Here is a 24,323-nt window from a genome sequence, read left to right on the forward strand (position 1 = left end):
CCAGATCACTGAACTGTTGTCAGATAAAGACTTCCCCACACCACAGAAGCAGGCCATCTAAGTAATTATTACTTTATCTTAAATTCTGAGTTAGATTTTTATTTTAGTAAGTAGGAACTCAGGTTATTAAGAAACTTCATCCAATGACTTCCCATTTGCTTAATTTTAACACATCCATGGTACAAAAACCTCAAATGTGGAACATACTCAAGGATGTCACTTCCCCTTTCTGAAGTTCAGTCACTGCTGAAATCACCTCTTTCTGAAGTCTTAACCCTAAACATTTTAAGACCAGTAGATGTGCACTATTCCAAAACCCATGGATATAGGGGTTCCACTCACACTTCACAATCTTGAAAAAGTATATCCATCCTTAGGTCATCTAAAGGTGTGAGCCAAAAGCTCAGTCCTGAAATGGAACTTTCTGGACACATGATACCAGGTATAAGTGAAGCCAGTACTCCCAATACATCAGTCTTGAGATGTATTTTGATAGTGTGCTCCTAGATGACTTATAACATTTGGTCATCTACCATTTACCATGAAGTTACATGTCCACTTGATCCTCTGGCAAGAAGGGACCATGGGAAGGGAAGTCAGTAAGAATAGGAAAGGAAGAAAGTGAGAATTAGGGGAGTATTGATGTGGAAGAAATTTCAGGTGTTGACCCCTAAGTTTTGACATACATAATAAATATTTAAAATATTTATAAACCATTGGTTCCTTACTATGAGCTTTTCTGTAATATTTGAAGAAATATAGCGTATCATCCTAAGCACAATTAAAATTTATTGTGTCTAGAATAATTTATAATATTTTAAGATCTATAGGAGTAAATTAGTTTTTTAAATATTTTTATAAGTAATAAGTGGTCTACTAAATCTTGTCAACAGAAGTTCTTTATTTTAAATTTAAGTACTGTATATGTGAATTCATCTTTAAATGCTTGGCCAGTAACTATAAATAATGGTTCAAGTATGCTTTAATGACTAGTCTTTATAGTTGAGGATAATTAGAATAAGAACTGTGATTCTTATTTAATAAAATGATGAAAGGCAGATAGTGATTAAGGGATTTTCTTCCCAGAAATTCTATGCTAATCTTAGAAAAAAAATGTATATGCACTTCTAAAGAAAGACAGGCAGATGTAGAGATAGAGACAGGCACACACACAAAAAAAAACAAGAACCTGTGACTTCAGACACATAGTCATGTTACACTTGGGAAAAAGTTTCTGTAACTCACTTTACAAGGAAAGACAAGTGTTTTTGAACATGCAGACAAGGGACAATAATCCTAGTGATTCATTCAGAACACATTAAATGTTGGAGTGGTGATAGAAAGATATAACTGAAACAGAGCATAGCACATTTAAAAGCATTTTATTATGATAGTAGATGAATAACTTAAAATATTAACAATGGGCAAGGGTTGGTAAATGGAAATTCTTAAACATAATAGTTTCTTTAACTAATTTTAAGACCTATACAATTGCAGTAATGTGATGTATATTTAGCATGCTTTCTTATTTTATTTTAATGTTCATAAAATATTTATATAATAACATTCAGTGGTTTACACCTTATCTCTAGTTCCCAATCTTAATTTTTCTCAATAGATCTCAAATAACTCAAACAAGTTATTTGCTTCAGAGATTTTCATGAATGTAATCATTATAACAAATACACTTCATGTGTTTCTGCTTTATAATTATCAGTATTTATCATTATTGTCTTTGTTAAATCATTCTGAAATCTAAACAGTCTATGAAAATTTTCCCAATGAATTAATTTAAAAATAACCATTTTTAACCCCAATTAAGAAACTTTCATGTCTCACCCTTCACTTGCCACTATTTTGAAGACATTCACATTTGCTTATTTTTTTATCAAGCAAAATGTTTACAATCCTTGTTAGTTCCTCAGTCTCACATATAGGCTGTACATGTTTTTAGACTCCCACCATATTTTTTGTCTTATTTAGGGTAGACCGTATGAACCTAATCATACTGCCAGTTTCCAACTAAATGCCATAAAGTTTATGATATTTACTAGCACATTTTTATTCTAATGCACAGTTTTCTGGCCAGTAATGTTGGCAAGGATACAAATTCAATGATTCTTATTATCTTTGTCCTAACTGTTTCAGTTCAGTACCATCTGATATACTGAAATTACTTTTTATGGACTTCATAACACTCAGTGTTTCCAAAGTTCTATGCCTTGCTGTTGCCCGTATCACCTAGTTTAGAATTTTGCAATCTAAGAAGAGTGTTTATAAGGCCAGATCAACAAAACATGTAACTTTTAATGATACATTTTTAAGAAACTAAACATAAGATAGGCCAGATAATATTAATATATAAACAGTTATGCTCAATTGCCAAAGAATTAACATTTACTCAAAGCATGCAAACAACTGATAGGAATTAAAATAAATGACAGTCATATAATCAGAAACATCAGAATGTCCTTTTTAGGTTGGCTGCTTTCACTTAGAAATATGCATTTAGAATTTCTCTGTCTTTCCATGGACTGATACCTCATTTCATTTCAATGCTGAATAATGCATATTTATGTATTGGGCTGTATAATACATGATTCCAACTATATGACATTCTGGAAAAGGCAGAACTATGGAGACATTACAGACATCAGTTTCAAGGGGATAGGAGAGAGTGAAGAATGAAGATGAAGCACAGAGGATTTTTTGGTCAGTGAAACTACTTTGTTTGATGCTGTAATGGTGGATACATGTCATAGACTTGTAAAACCCCACATTAGATACAAGACCAAATGAATTCTAATGTAAACTATGGACTCTGGGTGATAGTAGTGTGTTCATTGGTTTTGTAATAATAGTAAATGTACCACTTTAGTGGGAGATATTGATAATGGAGAAGGCCAGGCATGTAAGGTAGTCAGAGATATTTGGGAGAATTACCTTCTGCCCATTTTTTCTGTGAACCTAAAATTGCTTTAATAATAGAGTCTATCAAATAACTATATAACTATATATATAGTTATATATAAAACCTTCCACACTCCCAAATGGCATAGAAGCACACACATATATACCCACCTCATATTATACACATTTATGTCCTTTTCTTATTATTTGACTGTCCCTAACACTAATTTTATGACATAGAGTATTTGGGACGGAAGATGGAATGGAACCTTTCAGTATAGTAAGCTAATCTGCTAGTATCACACTAGGTAACACCTAAGTCTTCAGAGGACCACAAATCTTTGCAAATTTCATTGATTTTAGATGTAAACTTCAAATGACTATATATTGCATCAGGTAATTCTCAAATGTTTCTAGCTGACTCTGCAATGAGTACTGTGTGTTCCAAAGTACTGTAAGGAATACATTACATCTTTAACCTCAAACAATAGAGCTCAATCTGCCTTGTTTTAAATTAAACACATATTAAGTATTGTACTCAAGATTTTAGAATTTTGCTTCTTTGAACAGCATGAGTAGGCACTAATAGGTTTGCCTTTTATAATTTTGAGAATAAAAATCATTTTGGGGACCTGAGAAGAAAGGTAGCCTTCAAGGTATAGGCCTCAAAGCAAGGAATGAAAACATAAAAGCTGTTATGGTCTGCTTTAGACATCTTAGAATAGAGAATAATGGTCCCAGCTCCTGTCCTCATTCCTCCTGTGATCAGAGCTCCATTTGCAGTTAATGGGGACACCTTCTACAGGAGGCCTTTTAGAGGATGTGTGGATTGTGAACAGAGACACAGAACTGAAAAGTTCCACTGAATGTAGCCTCTGGGCTGCTCACCACTCACAGGTTCATAGACAAAGAAGAAAAGAAAAATGATACAATCAGCAGGTATTCCAAGGAGCAAGCAGTCCTGAGATAATATCCAAGTAGCACTGCACAGCACAGAAAAATACAATCCTCTGTCCTAAGGTTCTAATCCTGTCAACCTTGCTTACTAGCTGTATGAACTTGAGAAATTTCCTTGGTCTTTCTGAACGTGACATTTTTTTGATAGAAGAAATATGATAGTTCTTCTACTGCATGGCTTTGCAGATTATTATGTGGAGATAGTCTGTAAGACATCAAAGAGAACACCAGGCACCTTGAGAGTGTGCAGAAAATGGTTCTGTTAAGATTGGCATCAATGGCAGTGAAGAGGAAGCTCACCTGTGTTGGCCACTATTATTAGGACTATTTGTGTTCCAAAGTATTATGCTGCTTCTTGCCTTGGATCATTCACAAACTCTATCCTATTTTCCTCATCAGAATAATATCTCATCCTTCTGAGGAAGTAGCCAGAGAGTTAATGTCATTAGGAGGATTTTCTGACTCTATCTGATTTGAATCCCTATTCTATACTTCATGTGCACCAGTGTAAAAGATAGGATTCAGTGTGGAATGTGCCTGGAGCAGGTGCATTCTAACAAGGAATGCAAAGATGCTTGAATTTCTACATGCTACAGACACTGTGTTCAGGGAAGAGAATAGACAGATGAACAAATGAGATGTGGTTGCAGGCAGTATAAATGCTCCCACTTAGACTTAGAGCTACCTCAAAAGTGTCACAAAAGATGTAACAGAAGTATGTATAAAATTCTGTGAGAACACAGGAGGAAGAAATTAATTAAATCATGGGAAGACAGAAGGGGAATTTTCATGGAACATTTGAGTTATAAAATAACATCTGAGTTGGACCTTAAGGAGAGAATACAAAAAGTACCCAACAGGATCTCACCACAACAGCTTGTTACCACATTATACAGGCAAATTACCTCTAAGAAGTAATGGGGACACAGTCAGCACCCATGAAAATGGCAATAAATGGTTCCACTTATAAACGAATAACGGACAAGGGAGTAGAAGGAAGTTGCTTATACTTAGCCTTTCTTTTGTTCTGAGGGTGATTTTTAATCAAAGCAAGGCTAGATAATGTGGGCATAGAAGGCAATTTGGGGTATTGATACCAGCTCAGGTGGAGCTCTGGTCACATTTGCCTTTTGGTACTGGGTGGTTAAATGAATTGATGATTGTAAATTGCTTTGAAAATACACAAGGCTGAATAAATACCATGATATACTCAGGAGACAAATTTGTCTCCAAACAGAAAGGTCTCTGAAGGATGGACTATGTTTAAAGATGTTTAGAAGCTTTCTTTTTCATACTAAAGATGAAATTTTTAGCTAGATTTATTCTAAAACTATCATAATGCCTAAGGATAATCTTTTTAAAATGCCATTATAACAGAATAAATCTGAAATTGCTCGTAAATGCCACTTACAGGAAACTTGAAGAAAAAAATGCATTAAACTAAAACAGTTTTGCCATCTCACTTAAAAATGTATTATATGACAAAGAAAGCTTCCCATGGGAATGGTAGCTGTGATAGCTGAGAGCAAATCAAAAGAAACAAACAAAGGCTATCTGTCCCATATAAACACACAGGAAAGGTTCTTTTCAAGAGATAGGGGGAGAAACTACTGGAAGAATTTAACATTGGACTCAAATAACCAATCATTTACTTTGATTGTCAGCAAGGCTTGAAAGTCTATTCCATCTCCATGCAACAATTGCAAAGAATTCAAAGGGGAAAGTCATATAAAAATGGAAATAATGCTGATAATATCTTTTATCACTATACACTTCCAAGTTATACAGTAAATGTACATATCTAGTTAAATATCCCAAGTACTATCAAGTGGACAAGACAGGTGTTATGTCTTTTAAAAAGAAATTTAAACACAGAAGGTTACATAACTTGAAAGACTGAAATCCAGAGTTGGTAAGCATCAGAATCTAGATGACCAAGTTCCACAAATTTTTAAACTAATGACTTTGTGACATTATTTTCAAGCACTCAGAAAATCCTATAAAATTTTTATTCATAAACAATGGTCTTAGGCCAGGCTTAAAAGAAGTAACCAAAACATTAATCTCTTTTGATATCATAATAGAATTAATATTTATTAAATGAAGAATATTACTGTAAGAAAAATGTATTTACACAATAAAACACAGTGATAACAAAGAATTAGGCTAGTCTTTCCCAAAATGTGTTCTTTAGAATGTAAAATGCTGGTAAGTGGTCTGTATGAAAAAGTAAACTTTATTTAGGAAATGTGTAGTTTGATCTCTTTTTCCTTTTCCACTTTTAATCTATATTCATGAACCCAAAACTCTGCAAAATTCTGTAGCAAGAAACCTATCTGACTAATCCTACCACCTCCGCAATCTCTGTATTCTATTCCTATGCTTCTTAAACTGCAGCATGCATCCACACGAGGGTAGATACTCCTCAAACACAAACTAAAGTATGAACATACCTATGAAGTGACCCCTTGAATTGTTATTTTATTTAAAAATGAATATAAAACAATATTATAAAAAATTTATTACTTAAAGCATCCTTGCTTATAAGGTGCTGCTCTATCCTACACAAGATGCCTGAGAGTGAGTCCACTTCCTGCTGCCATGCAAGAACTCTAGTGAAATGAGAAGTAGTATCTGAAACCCTAAAAGAAATGGGTGCCCAACATTTAAACAAAGCAACACATTTTCTTAGGTTTGGATTATTAGTTCAAGATGAAAAAGAAGGGCAAAAACAAGAGAAAACATGTTTGTAATAACACATTGTGTTAATGCACATTTGTGCACTGTATCTTCTGCAGAAACCACATAATTCGTGTCTTTGTGGGTACAAACTGCAGTCCTAGCCTTCTAGATTGAAATGAGCTCAGGCATGAATGTTTTCCCTCAGTTTTAGGGTTAGCATTTGATTCTGTCAACTAGTAACTTGCTTAGAGCAGGTTGGAGATGAATTAGAATCCATAGTAGAAAGAATTTCTCAGAGTCCCTAGATGAACTGATCATTAATCTGAATATTTTCAGCCATGGATCCCTTTGTTTTCTTAACAGATGACTTGGATGACTGTTTTAGGTTTTTTGGTCATTTTTTCTGTCCTTGTGAAAAAATACCTAATATTTCCTTCCTTAAGGAAAGAAAGATTCATTTTGGCTCCTGGTTTCAGTCCATCGTAAGTTGGCTCCATTGCTGTTAGGCCTAGCAAAAACACCATGGAAGAGAAAAACTACTCACCTCTTGGTGGCCAGGAAGTAAAGAGGCAGGAAGGGCCCAAGGACACGACCCCTCAAGACTTACTTCCTCCAACCAGGCTCCTTCTCCTAGTTTCCATCATCAGCCAATAATGCCATCAAACTATAATCCATTAAAATATTAAGCCACTAATTATAACAGAGCTCTTATGATGCAATCACTTCCCAAAAACCTTGCCTCACAACATCAACATTGTAATGGGGTCAAGCCTTCAACACCTAAGTGTTCAGGAGACATTTCATATTCAAACCACAGTAATGACTTTGTTTTGGAAATTACAAGAGGGTGGTAGTCTGCATGAAAGTGTTCTGCACAACTCTAGTTTGCAAGTCTTGAGATTGGGATTGTCTTGGACTAATAACAGGTAGAAAAAAAAAAGAAAATGAAATCATAATGCACTAAAATGAGATCCAGAAACCTGTACTCTGCTGCCTGCTTTGCCATAAACTAGCTGTCATTTAATTTGCAAAACCTCAATTTCTTTAGCTAAAAATTAATAATTAAGTTCCATGACTTCCTGAACCCATCTATATGTAAATATAATATAATGAACTGTACTGCAAGCTGTTGAATATTAGGGGGACATGGTGATAGAGAAAGAGTAAGTAATGGTTTTAATTTGACTAAAGAATGATATATACAGGCTTGGAGAACTGAAGTAAAACCTCGTTGGACTATCAATATACACTTAAAAAAAATAAAAGATAGGAGGAAAAAATAGGTCTTTTCCAGGGGTGGGTACCAGTGAGAGGTGGGGAGGCACAAGGAAAGGGGAAATGAAGACAAATATGGTGTGTATATTTTGTATTCATATATGAAAATAAAAGACTGAAACCTGTTGAAATTGTTCTAAGAAAGGGGGAAAGGGAAAAGCGAGAACAATGAAGGGTGTAAATCTAACTAAGATATATTTTCAGCACATATGTAAATATCACAGTGTACTCCCCATACAAATTTTATATGCTAATAAATTTTAAAAATAAATAAAATCATTGTTTCATTAATAAACATTAGCATGGCATCATAATTCTTATTATATCTGTTAAATGGGATAAGAGTACTGTATAAGAATTTACCTGATACATTTTTGCCAATTATATTGATGATCTTAGACAACTGGAAAGTTAATTTTTAAGACCATCTTCACTTCTAATGCCAATTAGAAGTGTGGGGATGCCCAAAGACAAGCCATGTTTATAATAAACAATTTTCTGAAAGAAGGACTTTCAGAACACATGGAAAGCTACTGTATTCACAGTTACTGTTTATTACATGAAAAAGGTACAGGTTGAAATCAATCCAGGGAAGAAGGACATAGGGTCAGAGTCTTGGAAGTACCCAATGTGGCACTTCCTTTGTTCCCTCCTCATCAAGGCAGGATGTGTTACTTTCATGGAATTGGTGAGTGACAGTACACAGAGTGCTTTCTACAGGGAAACTTACCACAAGCCTCAGTGTTCAGAGTTATTATTAGAGCTCCATTATGTAGCATGATTGATCAATTATCCACCTAATGGATTTCAGTCTTCAAGCTGACTGATACTATAAGCTCCCATCCTATGTTACCTATCATTCTCACATCATAGCTACGACCAAAAGTTTAAGTACTACATATGAGAGTACTTCATAATGATATAATTGCACTACAAATAAAAGTTAATATTAGATTTTTTCTTAAGGGTTTCTTTGAAAAGAATCAAACAAAGCCTACAAAGTATAAAAAAGAGGCACAAAGTATAATGTAATGCAATCATACTTTAAAATACAGAAATTTTTTAAATCAACTATTTATGGTACCTTGCTAGTTTTATAGCAAAATACTAATGCTATGAATAAATAAAAATTTAATGAAACTCAGCACAATGTGCCATAAAATAACAAGGGTTATTTATACATTTAGCACAATTTTCAAAGCATAAAGAAAAAATTATTGCAGTATAGGTCATAATGAATTCAGCATTGGTGTGGTTTGAATGTTTGTCCTCTCTGAAATTCATGTTGAAATTTAATTGCATTGTAACAATGCTAAGAGATGAGACCATTAAGAGACGATTAAGCCATGAAGACTCTACCCTCAAGGGTGGAGCTTGTACCATTTAAAAAGGGTGGGTTTTTTCCATTCCTGTTCCCTCTGTCCCTTCTACTTTCCCCTCATGGATGAGGCAACCAGAAGGCCGTCATTAAATGCTGCCACCTTAATTTTAGACTTCTTATTCTGCAAAACTGTGAGGAAATGAATTTATGTTCTACATGAACTATACAGCATCAGGTATTTTGCTACAGCAGCACAAACAGACTAAGACAAGCATGTATCATATCTTCTTCTTGATGTTCATGAGGAAGCTCTTTAACTACATATATGCTATCTGTTAGAAACTGTGGAAACTGTGGAAACTGGTAATTTTCAGCAATGAGGAGGATGATCTTTCTTGCTGAGAAGAGGTAATATAGAAAACTTGCTAGGAATTTTAATTTAAATATTTAACTTGGAAGAATAATAAGAGAGTACATTGCTTTAAATACTTGACCAAACGAGGCCTAATAGCATTCTATTAGACCTAGCAGTTTTGCATTGCCATAAATTCCTTTAGCCTGCACAGAAATCTTATTGACACTGTAGACAAATAAAAGCTTATACATACAATGGAATCTTTAAATGGAGAAGTGCCATAAGATTATGTAGCAATAAATACATGGTCAAGTGGCAGAGATGTGTGTATTAGCTTGGTATTGAATGAAGGAGACTTGGTAGACTGGTGGTGTTATCATTGACCCTTTAGATATGTAACTCTAAAGCAGCAGATGGAAAGGGGAGGGCTATAGAGATGGGGCTTTAAATCTTTATCAATCCATTGGTTCCTGACACAAAAACAAGACCAACTCAGGAGTTCATCTATCCTTGTTCAAACATGAGCATAAGACATGCAAACATAACAGTAAGACTCAAGCTCAGTTCTAGAATTTGAATCGTGAGCCAAACAAAATCAAAACTAGCCTATCAACAACAGGCAGAACACTAGGGCTGCCCCAATTTCTTCTATTCCTAAGACTAAGGTTGCTTTTATTTCTTAAAATTTGGGGGGATTCATGCTTCAACAATATTCTTATATTTTTCTATGTAGGTTAGAAATGGTTTCTCATGAATGAAAAGTCTTGATTACAACAGGTCCTATATCCAAGAATTATAGACCATGACACTGCTGATAACTTTGGCCAAGAGCCTGTCAAGCAGACTAGTGCATTTTTACATGCAAGACAAGAACCTCAGTTCTGTAAGCAATCTGAAATGTTTAAGAAGATATGGTTTCTGCCTCCAGTAAACTTTAAATATAGTTGGGGAGACAAATCACAAATGGAAAATGATTACAAGAACTATGGATAACAAAATTCTTAAGGAAAAATATCTACTTTTCTGTGTAGTAGCAATTGTGGAAAGGAAGAGATCAAAATAGAACTTCAGACACTTATTGGAAGGAGAGCAGGATTGAGTACAGACTAGAATCTAGACAGACTATGTCAGTAGGAGTATAAGTAAATGAATTTCAATACAAAAAAATACCAGTGCATAAATGAAAACAAGTGTAATAAAATCCTATAATAAGCAAGTGAAGAGTCAAGGTTTCATTGATAAAGTGCACATTGGTAATGCATTGGCAATACTCAGGTTTTCCGAAAATAATTCATATAAATAATTCTACTCTGTACATAATAAAATATACCTTGTCCAAAAGTCTCTACCCATTCTCCAGAAAGCAGATGAGTCCACGGCAAGATAGAAAGGTGACAGGACAGATCCACAGGAATGAGACTATGGAAGAGAGGATCTGCAAGAGAATAGTGGAAATGATTGCTTGTCAAGAAGGAAGAAAAGAGGTACAGGAGACATAACAAAGGTTTAGTAAAGCAGTCTTTCAGAGTTCAGAACTGAGATATTTGCCATTGATGTAAAATACCAAGTAAGAAGTAATGATAGACAACTGAAAACAACCTGAGTTTATGTGCATAATTCTGTCTCAGTTTTTGAGAGCAAATGAAGTTCCTTAGTTTGCCAAGTGTTATTTTATTTGCTCTAAGATTTCTATTAGATATACTTTTCACTGATTTAAGGATTTTATGTACAGCTCGACTAAGGAATGAGTCACTTGCTGGTGCATCAGTCTACAGAGGAGAATTCATGTATGGAGGTTGAGAAAATTTTACTGACCATATTTCCTCTAAAGTTAAATAATATATATGGTTCAGAAGACATATATTGATAAACAGGATGATTGTATAACTTATCATCCAGCTGGAGCTATTTTGAAAGTTACTATAGGAGTTTTGTTTTTGATTTCTTTTCTTTGCAGGATTTGTAGAGGGCTTCAATGCTTGCTAAGCAGATAGGTATTGTTAATTGTGTTGGGACAAAGCACAGACCTCGTAGACATTTCATCACCTTATTTATAAACCTTAGTGATAAGCCTGTCAGGGAAGCAAGGGGAGAAAGATTGCCAGACAGTGTTCCTCCAAGAGTAACATAGTTATGGCTGGTGCTTATTCTACGGGCTTATTTGCTGGTCTAGAGCCAGAGCTGCACCATGCAGGATAACTGCCAAAGAGAAAAGATCTTTCTCTCATAGCCAGTCTGGTACCCCATCCTGACTCCCTGTAGCCTGCACAACACATTGTACATGTATTTCAAGAATATTGACTTGAACAAGCACTAAAAATTATCTGTCTGAATTTATAATACCAAAAATGTACATTGAATACTAAGAAGAGATTCTGGAAAAGCACAACACTCTTTTCCTCTCTCTAAATGTTCCATCTTTGTGTGAGAACTTTCGCTTTCTTCACAAATGCAGTATTCCTCCTTGAACACCACCACCCCAACTTTTTCCTCAGTTGGTGGGATTTTATCAGAACCATTATCCCTCCTTTCCATATGGCTCCTACATCCTAAAACTGCTGATGAAAACCCCTTATAAAGCCACAGGTATACTAAGGAAGATCTTCCTGATGCTTCTCTTACATTAACCAAAAAAAACATTTGATAATTCTCTAGTTGAGTCAGTGAGCTGGAAAATATAGAGGGAGGGGAGCTGAGTCATCCAGTCTGATTCAATTTAGCTCGATACCAGAAAAAAAAAAAAAACCAAACCATGACATTGTTCTTTCTAGACTTAGCCAGAGAGAAGAGACTGTGTGTGAGAGGCCCCAAAGGTCAATTTGACAGCAAAAGAAATCTGTAAGGAGATGTTTTAAAACACACTTGATCACCTTGTGATAAGGAGACCTTGATATGATGAGATTTTTTTTTCATCTCTCCCCCATGAGAAGAGAGGCAAAGGACAAATAATAGAAGGGTGCCAGACAGTTAGGGTGGTAATCACCTGGGTGGTAAGCAAACAGCTATACTCCCAATCAGAAGAACGCATTAGGCAAGGAGACCTCTTGTGCAGGAGACTTCAATTTTACTAACTAATAGCTCTGCAGAAAATCCAAGTCAGGAATGGTAGAGGTCGGGTTGCTGGCTTGTGCCCTCCCTCAGTGACAGCTCTGGGCAATTTTACCATCCAGCTGTTCTGTTTTTCAAAACTAAAGTAATTGGAATTGAACTACAGACTTTGCTGAAAGCCTAGCAATTAACAGTGTGATTTCCCAAATTGCACTGCAATGGGAAAGTGTCCATCAATCAAACCAGTGAAATAACACATTTTCTCACCAGATGTGAGATTTAATATCTTCATAACTCTCTGGATTTACCACTTATGAATTGTCAGCCTTGCCTCAAGCTCTGAGAATTAATGGACTACATCCCTGCTATGCAAGGATGGTTTACTGTTGTAAAATATCTCCACCTTCATTTTAGATATATGTACTGAAATGTTCTTTTTAAGATGTAATCAGAAAACATGCTAGATGGGAAATTTTCATTCGTATTTACTATGGTGTGTATTATCATTGTCTAGATAAATATAGTTCCCAGAGTCCCGGCACAGCACATTCTTGTAACAGCAATAACCAATTTATCACTGGCAGTGAACAATAAATTAGAGTGTGAAGATGAAATGAGTTTAAGCTTTACACTTTAGGATATTCTCTAAGATTTTCTGGACAGAGACTAAAAATATACTGTGTTTCTAATTCTGAATCTTTGTACAAGTTTCCCTGTTCTTCTTGGACTTTGCAAAGAATTCAAAGAATTCCACATATGTTCATTTTGTCACTATGCTTATCAGGTACCTCAGTTCTCATTTTAGTGTTCACTCAAACATATGAGCCATAGCCAGGATGAAGTTGCCTCCTGAAAGCAGCCCAGACAGATTCATGTGGTGCCAGAATCTCAAACTTTGCAGGCTTGAAAACTTATTCTTGCTTCTCCTCACAGGGAAAGATTATTGTGTTGGTAAAGGTCACTCCACGGACCTCAGATGGACTTAAATTAATCTTCTCCTACTTTGTTTCCTTTGCGTCTGTGCAGAGAAATGTGCAAAGTACCATATTAATAAAGAGGAGAAGCAAGGAGAAACTGCAGGAGATTTGGATATGGGGTTTGATGGCACTTAAAGATGATTCCCCGAGGTGACCACATCTGAGATTTTCCTTTTATCATAAGGAAAATATGCTGTAAGATACAGTTGGTTATTTCAGGGGGAAAAGTCAGAGAACCTCAACATTATAAGGAAAATCAGGGATTTTATCAATTTCTCCCTTTAATTTCATAAAATATTCAGCAAAACCTGCCACTCACACTATTGCATCAGCTGATACAACTCATTTGGCATAACATGTGTTACTGTAAACAGTCTGTCATTCATTCTCAACTGATACCATTTCGTTCTCCTTGCCCATATTAATTGGCTTTGGAAAAATAATACTTTGGGGTATCAGGCAAAAAAAGACAGCAAAGGACATACAGACATCATCGTGTCTACATGGGAAAGAAATTTCATAAATGTCTGTACGCTTTTATATCAGAGATTAAACTGACAAAGCAGTAATTATATATTAAGAAAGAATTCAAAGTCCGTAAAACCTGACAGATATACAATTGATTGCTAAAATCAGTTCCAATGATTATATGAATTTCCAACAATTGAGAAATAAATTACTATTTAATAAATAGTGTTAAGTCAATGTGATACTGGAATAAAAGAAAATTACCTAAATTTTTCATGCCACACTGTTTTGCATTCCAGAACAGTCAGAATTAAACATTTTATTGAAAGCTAGAGGAAAAAGAAAAGCTCCTCTCCAGCTGTGTACAACAGATAAATTCTTGATATTAAAGGAGTATAGAAAATTACAATCTCATCAGAGACAAGATGGATAAACACAGATATGTAAAATTAAAATATATAAACTACAACAATTAGAAGAAGAAAGCAGCATAAGAAGATGATGCAGTAAATATGTCTGTTTGTGTATATAATGCCTACACTCTTTTTTGCTCCCTCTTTCTGCAATTTTATTCTCTGGTACCCCAGAGTCTTAATTCCAGAAGAAGGAATGTTTCCATAAAGAGGCACAATAATGACTCCATTGACCTGGAAGTCAAGACAGCCATCAGGCCACAATGGGCACCTCCAGCCTTTGAAACGATGGGCAAAGAAGGGAGTTACATTGTTGATAGGGTTGATTGATCTTAACTACCAAGGACCAAAAACTGGAGTACAGGTTCAAAATGGGGGTAAAGACCACTATATGCAAAGTAAAGGACATTGCTTATTAGGGCATCTTTTAGTATTACCACACCCCATGTTAGGGTCAATGGAAAGCTAGAACAGCCCAATGTAGGCAGAACTAGTAACAACTAAGGTGATTCAGAAAGCAAAAGGAATATAGAATGGGTATTTGGAGATAGTTATAAATATTGGACTGGAGGTGTGGCTTAAGCAGTAGCATGCCTGATTTGTAAGTATGAAGCCCTGAACTCAAATCCCAGTTCCCCCCAAATTAAATAAACTATTACTATAATTTTTTTTATTTTTGCCATGAATGTGTCTGTAGTATATGTATACAATTACCTATATATACATACACAGATTTTTCCTCTCTTCTTCCCTTATCAGGCAATATGTGATTTACTGACTTCTACACCATAGTATTTAAGTATTGTTGATTGTATATTTTAGTCTTCAAGTTACAGAACATCAAGCGGAGAGTAAACACCACTAAGGACTTCTTTTGAAGAAGAGATTGGTGTGTTTTCAGTTGTATGGAGGAGAGCTGTATCGAGTTACAAGGAATTAGAACCTTGTTATTTGGGAATTAAGTATGGCTTAAGGAAATGGGTAAGGGTACCAAGTTGACAAGAGATGGGCTTGTGATGATCAGTTTTATGTGTGGATTTGATGGCTGGCCATGGCATGCTCAAATGAAGTGTTCTTTCTGGATGTATCTGTGAGAATGTTTCTAGATGAGATTAGCATTTGGTGTGGATTCTGGAAAGCAGAACCTAAAACATGTGGCATCATTCAATCCATGGAGCCTAGACAGAAAGAAAGACACACGAAGGGGGAATTCACTCACTGTTTTGCCTCCTGCCTGCAGGACTGAACTGTACATCTCCTCTTCTCTGGCCTGGGATTTACATCACTGGCTCTTCTGGTTCTCAAGCATCCAGACTTGGACTGGAGCTACCCAGCTCTCCCAGGTTTCCAGTTTGTAGCTGGCAGATTAGTGTTCTTCTCAGCCTCATACTCACATGAGCCAATTCCTCATAATAAATCTCCTTTTATGTAAAAACTATTGATTTTGTTTCTTTGGAGAACATTAACTGATATACACACAAAAATTTTAAATGACGACTCTCAATATAGAACTTTGGGGAAATCAAATATGTATCTCAGTGATCCTCAACTGGAGGACTGCCGAAGGGCTAGATGTTAAACTGCACATTTTATATTTCTAAATTTGTTATACAGCCAATATTCCTTTTTAACTTTAAAAATGTTTTTAGCCAAGTATGGTAGCTCATGCCAGTTTACTCAGTTACTGGAGAAGACATCAGGTGGATTGAGGTTAAGGCCAGATTGGGCAAAATATTAACAAGACCTCATCTCAACCAACAAGCCAAGAGTAGTGTTTTACATCTGTGATGCCAGCTACCTAGGAGGACATAGGCAGGAGGAGCATCACTGACTGACTGTGAAAGACTCTATCTGAAAAATAACTGAAGCAAAAAAGGAATGGCTCAAGTGGTAGAGCACCTGCCTGGCAAAAACATGGCCCTAATTTCAAGTTCTAATAGTACTATACTTAAATTTATTTTTATTTTTTTATTTATTTTTATTTATCGTAGCCTTGCACATGCTAGGATAACTGCCATACTGCTGAGCTGTACTCCTTGCTGGCTACTGCCAACATTCTTAATAAGACAAAAAATAAATAAATAAAAATTATCTCTTTTGTTAAGAAGAAAGTTAATAATCAGGAAAGTTATTTTGCCTACACAACATTTTTAAATGCTTTGGGAGCTGGGGATGTGGCTCAAATGGTAGATTGCTTACCAAGCATGTAAAAGGCACTGAGTTCAATTCCCAGCATGGCAATACATAATTACATAAATATGCTTTAAATGTCTTAGCAATGTTTAAGAGCTGTGAGATTTCACATAACACCTGGATTGCTGTCGTCTCCATAAGATGGAGAGTGGACTCCATTTTCACAAAGCACCAACTAGGTTAATAGAGTGGAGGCCAGTGCCCCTCTGTGTGATATCCAGCTTGTGCTGGCCCCACCACCTTCTGTTGTCCAACACCTGGAAAATTTTACTGGAATGGAAAACTAGGGAAAGTTAACTTATTCAGAATTTGAGTTTTGGACATATGATTTATTTATTACTGAAGTCATTAGAAAGTTGTTTGTTTTTCTGAAAAAAAATTTGGAAAGCTTTAGTAAGAATTTAAAAGCTATTAATATTCTTTGATATAATAATTCTACTCTGGGAATTTTTTTTTTCAAAGAAAACCAAGAGCATGTATGTGTCCTTCCAACTACAGCCCTCTTAGCTCCTCTCACCCTCCAAAACCAACAACTGTTCACACACATTAGAAAAAAAAAGCGAAGGAAGTTTACAGGCCTACCAGCCTAGGTACACCTACATAAATGAAGGCATAGCAAGAAGAGAAACTTCCATATAGCTGTAATAAATAAAAGAAGGCTATGTGCCTAGTTTTGGTGAAAGTGTATAAGAAAGGTAAATGAGAAAAGATCTAAGTCTTTCCACAAGCACAGTTGAGAAGTGAATGTGGAATGGTGTTGATTAAGTTCAATATGTATTAAGTATATTTCAAATAAAAGTACTTACAGTCACAACAAATTTCTCAAAAAGGAGACACTTGTGCAGCTTATATTCATTTTGGGGATTTAACTGACAAATCCAAAAGAAGTTGGTTTTGACTATGTGATTCTTCTTTTTGTCCTTATTTTATTTTTGCATTTACTTACATGTGTATACATTACTTGGGCCACTCCCCTACACACCCTACCTTCAGGCAGGACCTATTCCGCCATCTTGTTCTCCAATTTTGTAGAAGAAAAAATATAAAGGATAATAAGAAAAACATGGCATTTTAGCTAGTTTGTGATAACGATAGCTACACAGGGAGATTCTTGTGTTGTTTGCATGCATATGTGTATTGCAACCCAAACTGGTTCAATTTCAGACCTCTTCACTACTTCTTTGTCCCCTTTCTATAGTGACCCTTGCCAGTTTAAGATTACTATATTTGTTCCTATACAGTGAGCACATCAACCACATTCAAGTTTTTGGTTTAGTTCCCTTTCCCTAACCTACCAGTGCATGATCTCCCCTTAGTGTGTGACCTATGTCCAATAAAATTACTGCATTTGTTTTAGGTCTATAATCTGCATATGAGGGAGAACATGCTGTTTTTGGCCTTATGAGCCTGACTAACTTCACTTAAGATGATGTTCTCCAGTTCCATCCATTTACTTGTGAATGACAAAATTTCATTCTTCTTTTTGGCTAAATAAAATTCCATTGTGTATAAATACCACATTTTTTTAACCCATTCATCAGTAATGGGGTATCTTGGCTATGTCCATAGTTTGGCTATTGTGAATAGCGCTGCAATAAACATGGTTGTGCAGGTGCCTTTGTAGTAACCGGGGTCTCATTCCTTTGGACATATCTCTAGGAGTGGTATTGCTGGATCATATGGCAGATCTACTTTTTAGTTTTTAAAAAGCCTCCACATTGTTTTCCATAGTGGTTGTACTAGCTTACATTCCCACCAGCAGTGTATGAGGGTTCTTTTTTCCTGCATCTTCACCAACATTTGTTGTTGGTGGTATTCTTGATGGTAGCTATTTTAACAGGAGTGAGGTGGAATCTTAGTGTGGTTTTGATTTGTATTTCCTTTATGGCCAGGGATGGTGAGCATGTTTTCATATGCTTTTCATCCATTTGGACTTCTTCCTTTGAAAAAGTTCTGCTTAGTTCATTTGCCCATTTCTTTGCTGGGTCATTGATTTCTGGGAAGTACAGTTTTTTGAACTCCCTGTATAGTCTGGTTATCAGTCCCTTGCCTGATGTATGGCTAGCAAAGATTTTCTCCCATTCTGTGGGTGGCCTCTTCAATTTAGGGACCAATTATTTGTTGTGCAGAAGCTTTTTAATTTCATGGAGTCCCGTGTGTCAATCCTTTCTCTTAGTTGCTGAGATTCTGGGGGTTGTATTGAGAAAGTCCTTGCCTATACCTATTGTTTACAGAGTATTCCCTGCTCTTTCCTGTACTAGCTTCAAGATCTGATATTAAGATCTTTAATCCACTTTGAGTTGATACTAGTACAGGTGACAGACAGGGATCTAGTTTCAGTTTTCTGCAGACTGATAACCACTTCTCCCAGCAACATTTGTTGAAGAGGCTGTCTTTTCTCCATCATATGTTTTTGGCACCTTTGTTGAAGATTAGGTGAGTATAGCTGCATGGATTCATATTCAGGTCCTCTTCTCTGTTCAACTGGTCTTCATGTCTGTTTTTATGCCAGCATGCTGTTTTTGTTGCTATGACTCTGTAGTATACGTTGAAGTCAGGTATTGTGATACCTCCAGCATAGTTCTTTTTTGCTCAGTATTGCCTGGGCTATTCGTGGTCTTTTGTGTTTCCAAATGAACTATAGGGTAGATTTTTCAATCTCTGTGATGAAAATCATTGGGATTTTGATAGGAATAGCACTGAACATGTAGATTGTTTTTGGTGGTATAGTCATTTTTGCTGTGTTGATTCTGCCAATCCATGAGCATGGGAGATCTCTTCACCTTCTGTAGTCTTCCTCAATCTCTTTCTTCAGGAGTTTGTAGTTCTCCTTGTAGAGGTCATTCACATCCTTTGTTGAATTTACTCCTAGGAACTTGATTTTTTTTTTTGAGGCTATTGTGAATGGAATTCTTTCCATGTATTCCTTCTCAGTTTGTTCATTGTTGGTGTATAGAAAAGCTAATGATTTCTGTAGGTTGATTTTGTATCTTGCCACCTTACTGTAGCTGTTTATGGTGTCTAAGAGTTTTTGGGTAGAGTTTTTTGAGTCTTTAAGGTATAGGATCAAATCATCTGCAAATAAGGATATTTTGACAGTTTCTTTACTTATTTATATTCCCTTTATTTCTTCTTCTTGCCTAATTGCTCTGGCTAGAAATTCCAGTACTATGTTGAATAAGAGTGGAGATAGTGGGCACCCTTGTCTTGCTCCTGATTTTAGGGGGAATGGTTTCAGTTTTTCACCATTAAGTATGATGTTGGCTGTGGGTCTGTCATATATAGTCTTTACAATGTTGAGGTACATTCCTTCTATTTCTGTATTATATTTATAGATTTGCATATGTTGAACCACCCCTGCATCCCTGGGATGAAGCCAACTTGGTCATGGTGAATGATCTTTCTGATGTGTTGTTGGATTTGGTTTGCCATTATTTTATTGAGGAGTTCTGCATCGATGTTCATTAAGGAAATCGGTCTGTAGTTCTCTTTTTTGGAGGTGTCTTTGTCTGGTTTTGGGATGAGAGTAATATCAGCTTCATAAAATAAGTTAGGCAGTTTTCCTTCCCGTTCTATTTCATGAAACAGTTTAAGGAGAGTTGGTATTAGTTCTTCTTTAAATGTCTGATAGAACTCAGCAGTGAAACTGCCAGGTCTTGGACTTTTCTTTTTTGGGAGGCTCCTGAGGGCAGCTTCAATTTCTTTTTGTGTTATAGATCTATTCAGGTGATTAATGTCCTCTTGGTTCAGTTTTGGATGGTCATATGTGTCTAGAAATTTGTCCATTTCTTCAAGATTTTCCAACTTATTGGAATATAGGTTCTCAAAGTAGTCCCTAATAATTCCCTGGATTTCCTTGATGTTTATCGTTATCTGCCCTTTTTCATTTCTGATTTTACTAATTTGAGCTTTTCTTTACTCATTTTAGTCAGATTTGCCAGGCGCTTATCAATCTTGTTTATTTTTTCTTTTTTTTTTTATTTTATTTTATTATTCATATATGCATACAAGGCTTGGGTCATTTCTCCCCCCTGCCCCCACTCTCTCCCTTACCATCCACTCCACCCCCACCCTCTGCCCTCTACCCCCTTAATACCCAGCAGAAACTATTTTGCTCTTATTTCTAATTTTGTTGTAGAGAGAGTATAAGCAATAATAGGAAGGAACAAGGGTTTTTGCTGGTTGAGATAAGGATAGCTATACAGGGAGTTGACTCACATTGATTTCCTGTGCGTGGGTGTTAACTTCTAGGTTAATTCTTTTTGATCTAACCTTTTCTCTAGTTCCTGGTACCCTTTTCCTATTGGCCTCAGTTACTTTAAAGGTATTTGCTTTAGTTTCTCTGCGTTAAGGGCAACAAATGCTAACTAATATTTTAGGTGTCTTACCTATCCTCACCCCTTCCTTGTGTGCTCTCGCTTTTATCATGTGCTCAAAGTCCAATCCCATTGTTGTGTTTGACCTTGATCTACTGTCCAGATATGAGGGAGAACATATGATTTTTGGTCTTTTGGGCCAGGCTAACCTCACTCAGAATGATGTTCTCCAATTCCATCCATTTACCAGCGAATGATAACATTTTGTTCTTCTTCATGGCTGCAAAAATTTCCATTGTGTATAGATACCATATTTTCTTAATCCATTCGTCAGTGCTGGGGCATCTTGGCTGTTTCCATAACTTGGCTATTGTGAATAGTGCCGCAATAAACATGGATGTTCAGGTGCCTCTGGAGTAACCTGTGTCACAGTCTTTTGGGTATATCCCCAAGAGTGGTATTGCTGGACCAAATGGTAGATCAATATCTAGCTTTTTAAGTAGCCTCCAAATTTTTTTCCAGAATGGTTGTACTAGTTTACATTACCACCAACAGTGCAAGAGGGTTCCTTTTTCCCTGCATCCTCGCCAACACCTGTTGTTCGTGGTGTTGCTAATGATGGCTATCCTAACAGGGGTGAGGTAGAATCTTAGCATGGTTTAAATTTGCATTTCCTTTATTGCTAGAGATGGTGAGCATTTTTTCATGTGTTTTTTGGCCATTTGAATTTCTTCTTTTGAGAAAGTTCTGTTTAGTTCACGTGCCCATTTCTTTATTGGTTCATTAGTTTTGGGAGAATTTAGTTTTTTAAGTTCCCTATATATTCTGGTTATCAGTCCTTTGTCTGATGTGTAGCTGGCAAATATTTTCTCCCACTCTGTGTGTGTTCTCTTCAGTTTAGAGACCATTTCTTTTGATGAACAGAAGCTTTTTAGTTTTATGAGGTCCCATTTATCTATGCTATCTCTTAGTTGCTTTGCTGCTGGGGTTTCGTTGAAAAAGTTCTTACCTATACCTACTAACTCCAGAGTATTTCCTACTCTTTCCTGTACCAACTTTAGAGTTTGGGGTCTGATATTAAGATCCTTGATCAACTTTGAGTTAATACTGGTATAGGGTGATAAACATGGACCTAGTTTCATTTTTTTGCAGACTGCTAACCAGTTTTCCCAGCAGTTTTTGTTGAAGAGGCTGCTATTTCTCCATTGTATATTTTTAGCTCCTTTGTCAAAGACAAGTTGGTTATAGTTGTGTGGCTTCATATCTGGATCCTCTATTCTGTTCCACTGCTCGTCGTATCTGTTTTTGTGCCAGTACCATGCTGTTTTTATTGTTATTGCTTTGTAATATAGCTTGAAGTCAGGTATTGTGATACTTCCTGCATTGTTCTTTTCACTGAGTATTGCCTTGGCTATTCATGGCTTCCTGTGTTTCCATATAAATTTCACGGTAGATTTTTCGATATCTTTAATGAATGTCATTGGAATTTTGATGGGAATTGCATTAAACATGTAGATTACTTTTGGAAGTATAGACATTTTTACTATGTTGATTCTACCAATCCATGAGCATGGGAGATCTGTCTACTTTCTATAGTCTTCCTCAATCTCTTTCTTCAGAAGTGTATAGTTTTCCTTGTAGAGGTCTTTCACATCTTTTGTTAAGTTTACACCTAGGTATTTGATTTTTTTTGAGGCTATTGTAAATGGAATTGTTTTCATACATTCTTTTTCTGTTTGCTCATTGTTAGTGTATAGAAATGCTAAAGATTTTTCTATGTTGATTTTATATCCTGCTACCTTGCTATAGCTATTGATGATGTCTAGAAGCTTCTGAGTAGAGTTTTTTGGGTCTTTAAGGTATAGGATCAGGTCATCTGCAAATAGGGATATTTTGACAGTTTCTTTACTTATTTGTATTCCTTTTATTCCTTCTTTTTGCCTAATTGCTCTGGCTAGGAATTCCAGTACTATGTTGAAAAGGAGTGGAGATAGTGGGCATCCTTTTCTGGTTCCTGATTTTAGAGGGAATAGTTTCAGTTTTTCTCCATTAAGTATAATGCTGGCTGTAGGTTTGTCATATATAGCTTTTATAATGTGGAGATACTTTCCTTCTATTCCTAGTTTTCTCAGAACTTTTATCATGAACTGGTGTTGGATCTTATCAAAGGCTTTTTCGGCATCTATTGAGATGATCAAGTGGTTTTTGCCTTTGATTCTGTTAATGTGGTTTATTAAGTTTATTGATTCTCGTATGTTGAACCACCCCTGCATTCCTGGGATGAAGGCTACTTGGTCGTGGTGAATAATCTTATTGATGTGTTGTTGAATTCGGTTTGCCATTATTTTGTTGAGGATTTTTGCATCAATGTTCATTAAGGAGATTGGCCTACCATGGAACCTCTCCAAAATAGATCATATCCTAGGGCACAAAGCAAGCCTCAGCAAATATAAGAAAATAGAAATAATACCGTGCATACTATCTGACCACAATGCAGTAAAAGTAGAACTCAACAACAAAAGTAAAGACAAAAAACATGCAAACAGCTGGAAACTAAATAACTCATTACTTAATGAAGAATGGATCATTGATGCAATAAAAGAGGAAATTAAAAAGTTCCTGGAAGTCAATGAAAATGAAAACACAACCTACCGGAACCTATGGGACACAGCTAAGGCAGTCTTGAGAGGAAAGTTTATAGCCATGAGTGCATATATTAAAAAGACTGAAAGATCCCAAATCAATGACCTAATGATACATCTCAAACTCCTAGAAAAACAAGAACAAGCAAATCCCAAAACAAATAGAAGGAGAGAAATAATAAAAATAAGAGCTGAAATCAATGAAATAGAAACCAAAAAAACCATACAAAGAATTAATGAAACAAAAAGTTGGTTCTTTGAAAAAATAAACAAGATCAATAGACCCCAGGCAAACCTGAATAAAATGAGGAGAGAAAAAACCCAAATTAGTAGAATTAGGAATGCAAAAGGGGAGATAACAACAAACACCATGGAAGTCCAGGAAATCATCAGAGACTACTTTGAGAACCTATATTCAAATAAATTTGAAAATCTAAAAGAAATGGACAGATTTCTAGATACATGTGATCATCCAAAACTGAACCAAGAGGAAATTAATCACCTAAACAGACCTATAACACAAAATGAAATTGAAGCAGCAATCAAGAGTCTCCCCAAAAAGAAAAGTCCAGGACCTGATGGATTCTCTGCTGAATTCTACCAGAACTTTAAAGAAGAACTGATACCAACCCTCCTTAAACTGTTCCACGAAATAGAAAGGGAAAGAAAACTGCCAAACACATTCTATGAAGCCAGTATTACACTTATCCCAAAACCAAGCAAAGACACCTCCAAAAAGGAGAACTATAGGCCAATCTCCTTAATG

At 35.9% G+C, this 24,323-nt stretch overlaps 1 protein-coding gene across 7 annotated transcripts in view; it reads right to left on the reverse strand.

The window, feature by feature from the left end:
• The window catches only part of LOC109679873 (uncharacterized), a 518,055-nt gene that overhangs the window by 226,332 nt on the left and 267,400 nt on the right, over nucleotides 1-24,323 (reverse strand). For 6 of the 7 annotated variants that reach the window (XR_012448046.1, XM_074073834.1, XM_074073833.1 and 3 more), the window contains one exon: nucleotides 10,831-10,935. The exons of the other annotated variant lie outside the window; for it this stretch is intronic. Coding sequence is in view for 5 of the 6 variants with exons in the window: in XM_074073834.1 (XP_073929935.1) it covers nucleotides 10,831-10,935 (105 nt within the window). In the remaining variant the exon portion in view is untranslated. The remainder of the gene's footprint in view (nucleotides 1-10,830; nucleotides 10,936-24,323) is intronic. 7 annotated transcript variants of the gene reach the window in all.

The sequence above is a fragment of the Castor canadensis genome, chromosome 5, assembly GCF_047511655.1.
Source record: "Castor canadensis chromosome 5, mCasCan1.hap1v2, whole genome shotgun sequence".
NCBI classification, from domain to species: Eukaryota; Metazoa; Chordata; class Mammalia; order Rodentia; family Castoridae; genus Castor; species Castor canadensis.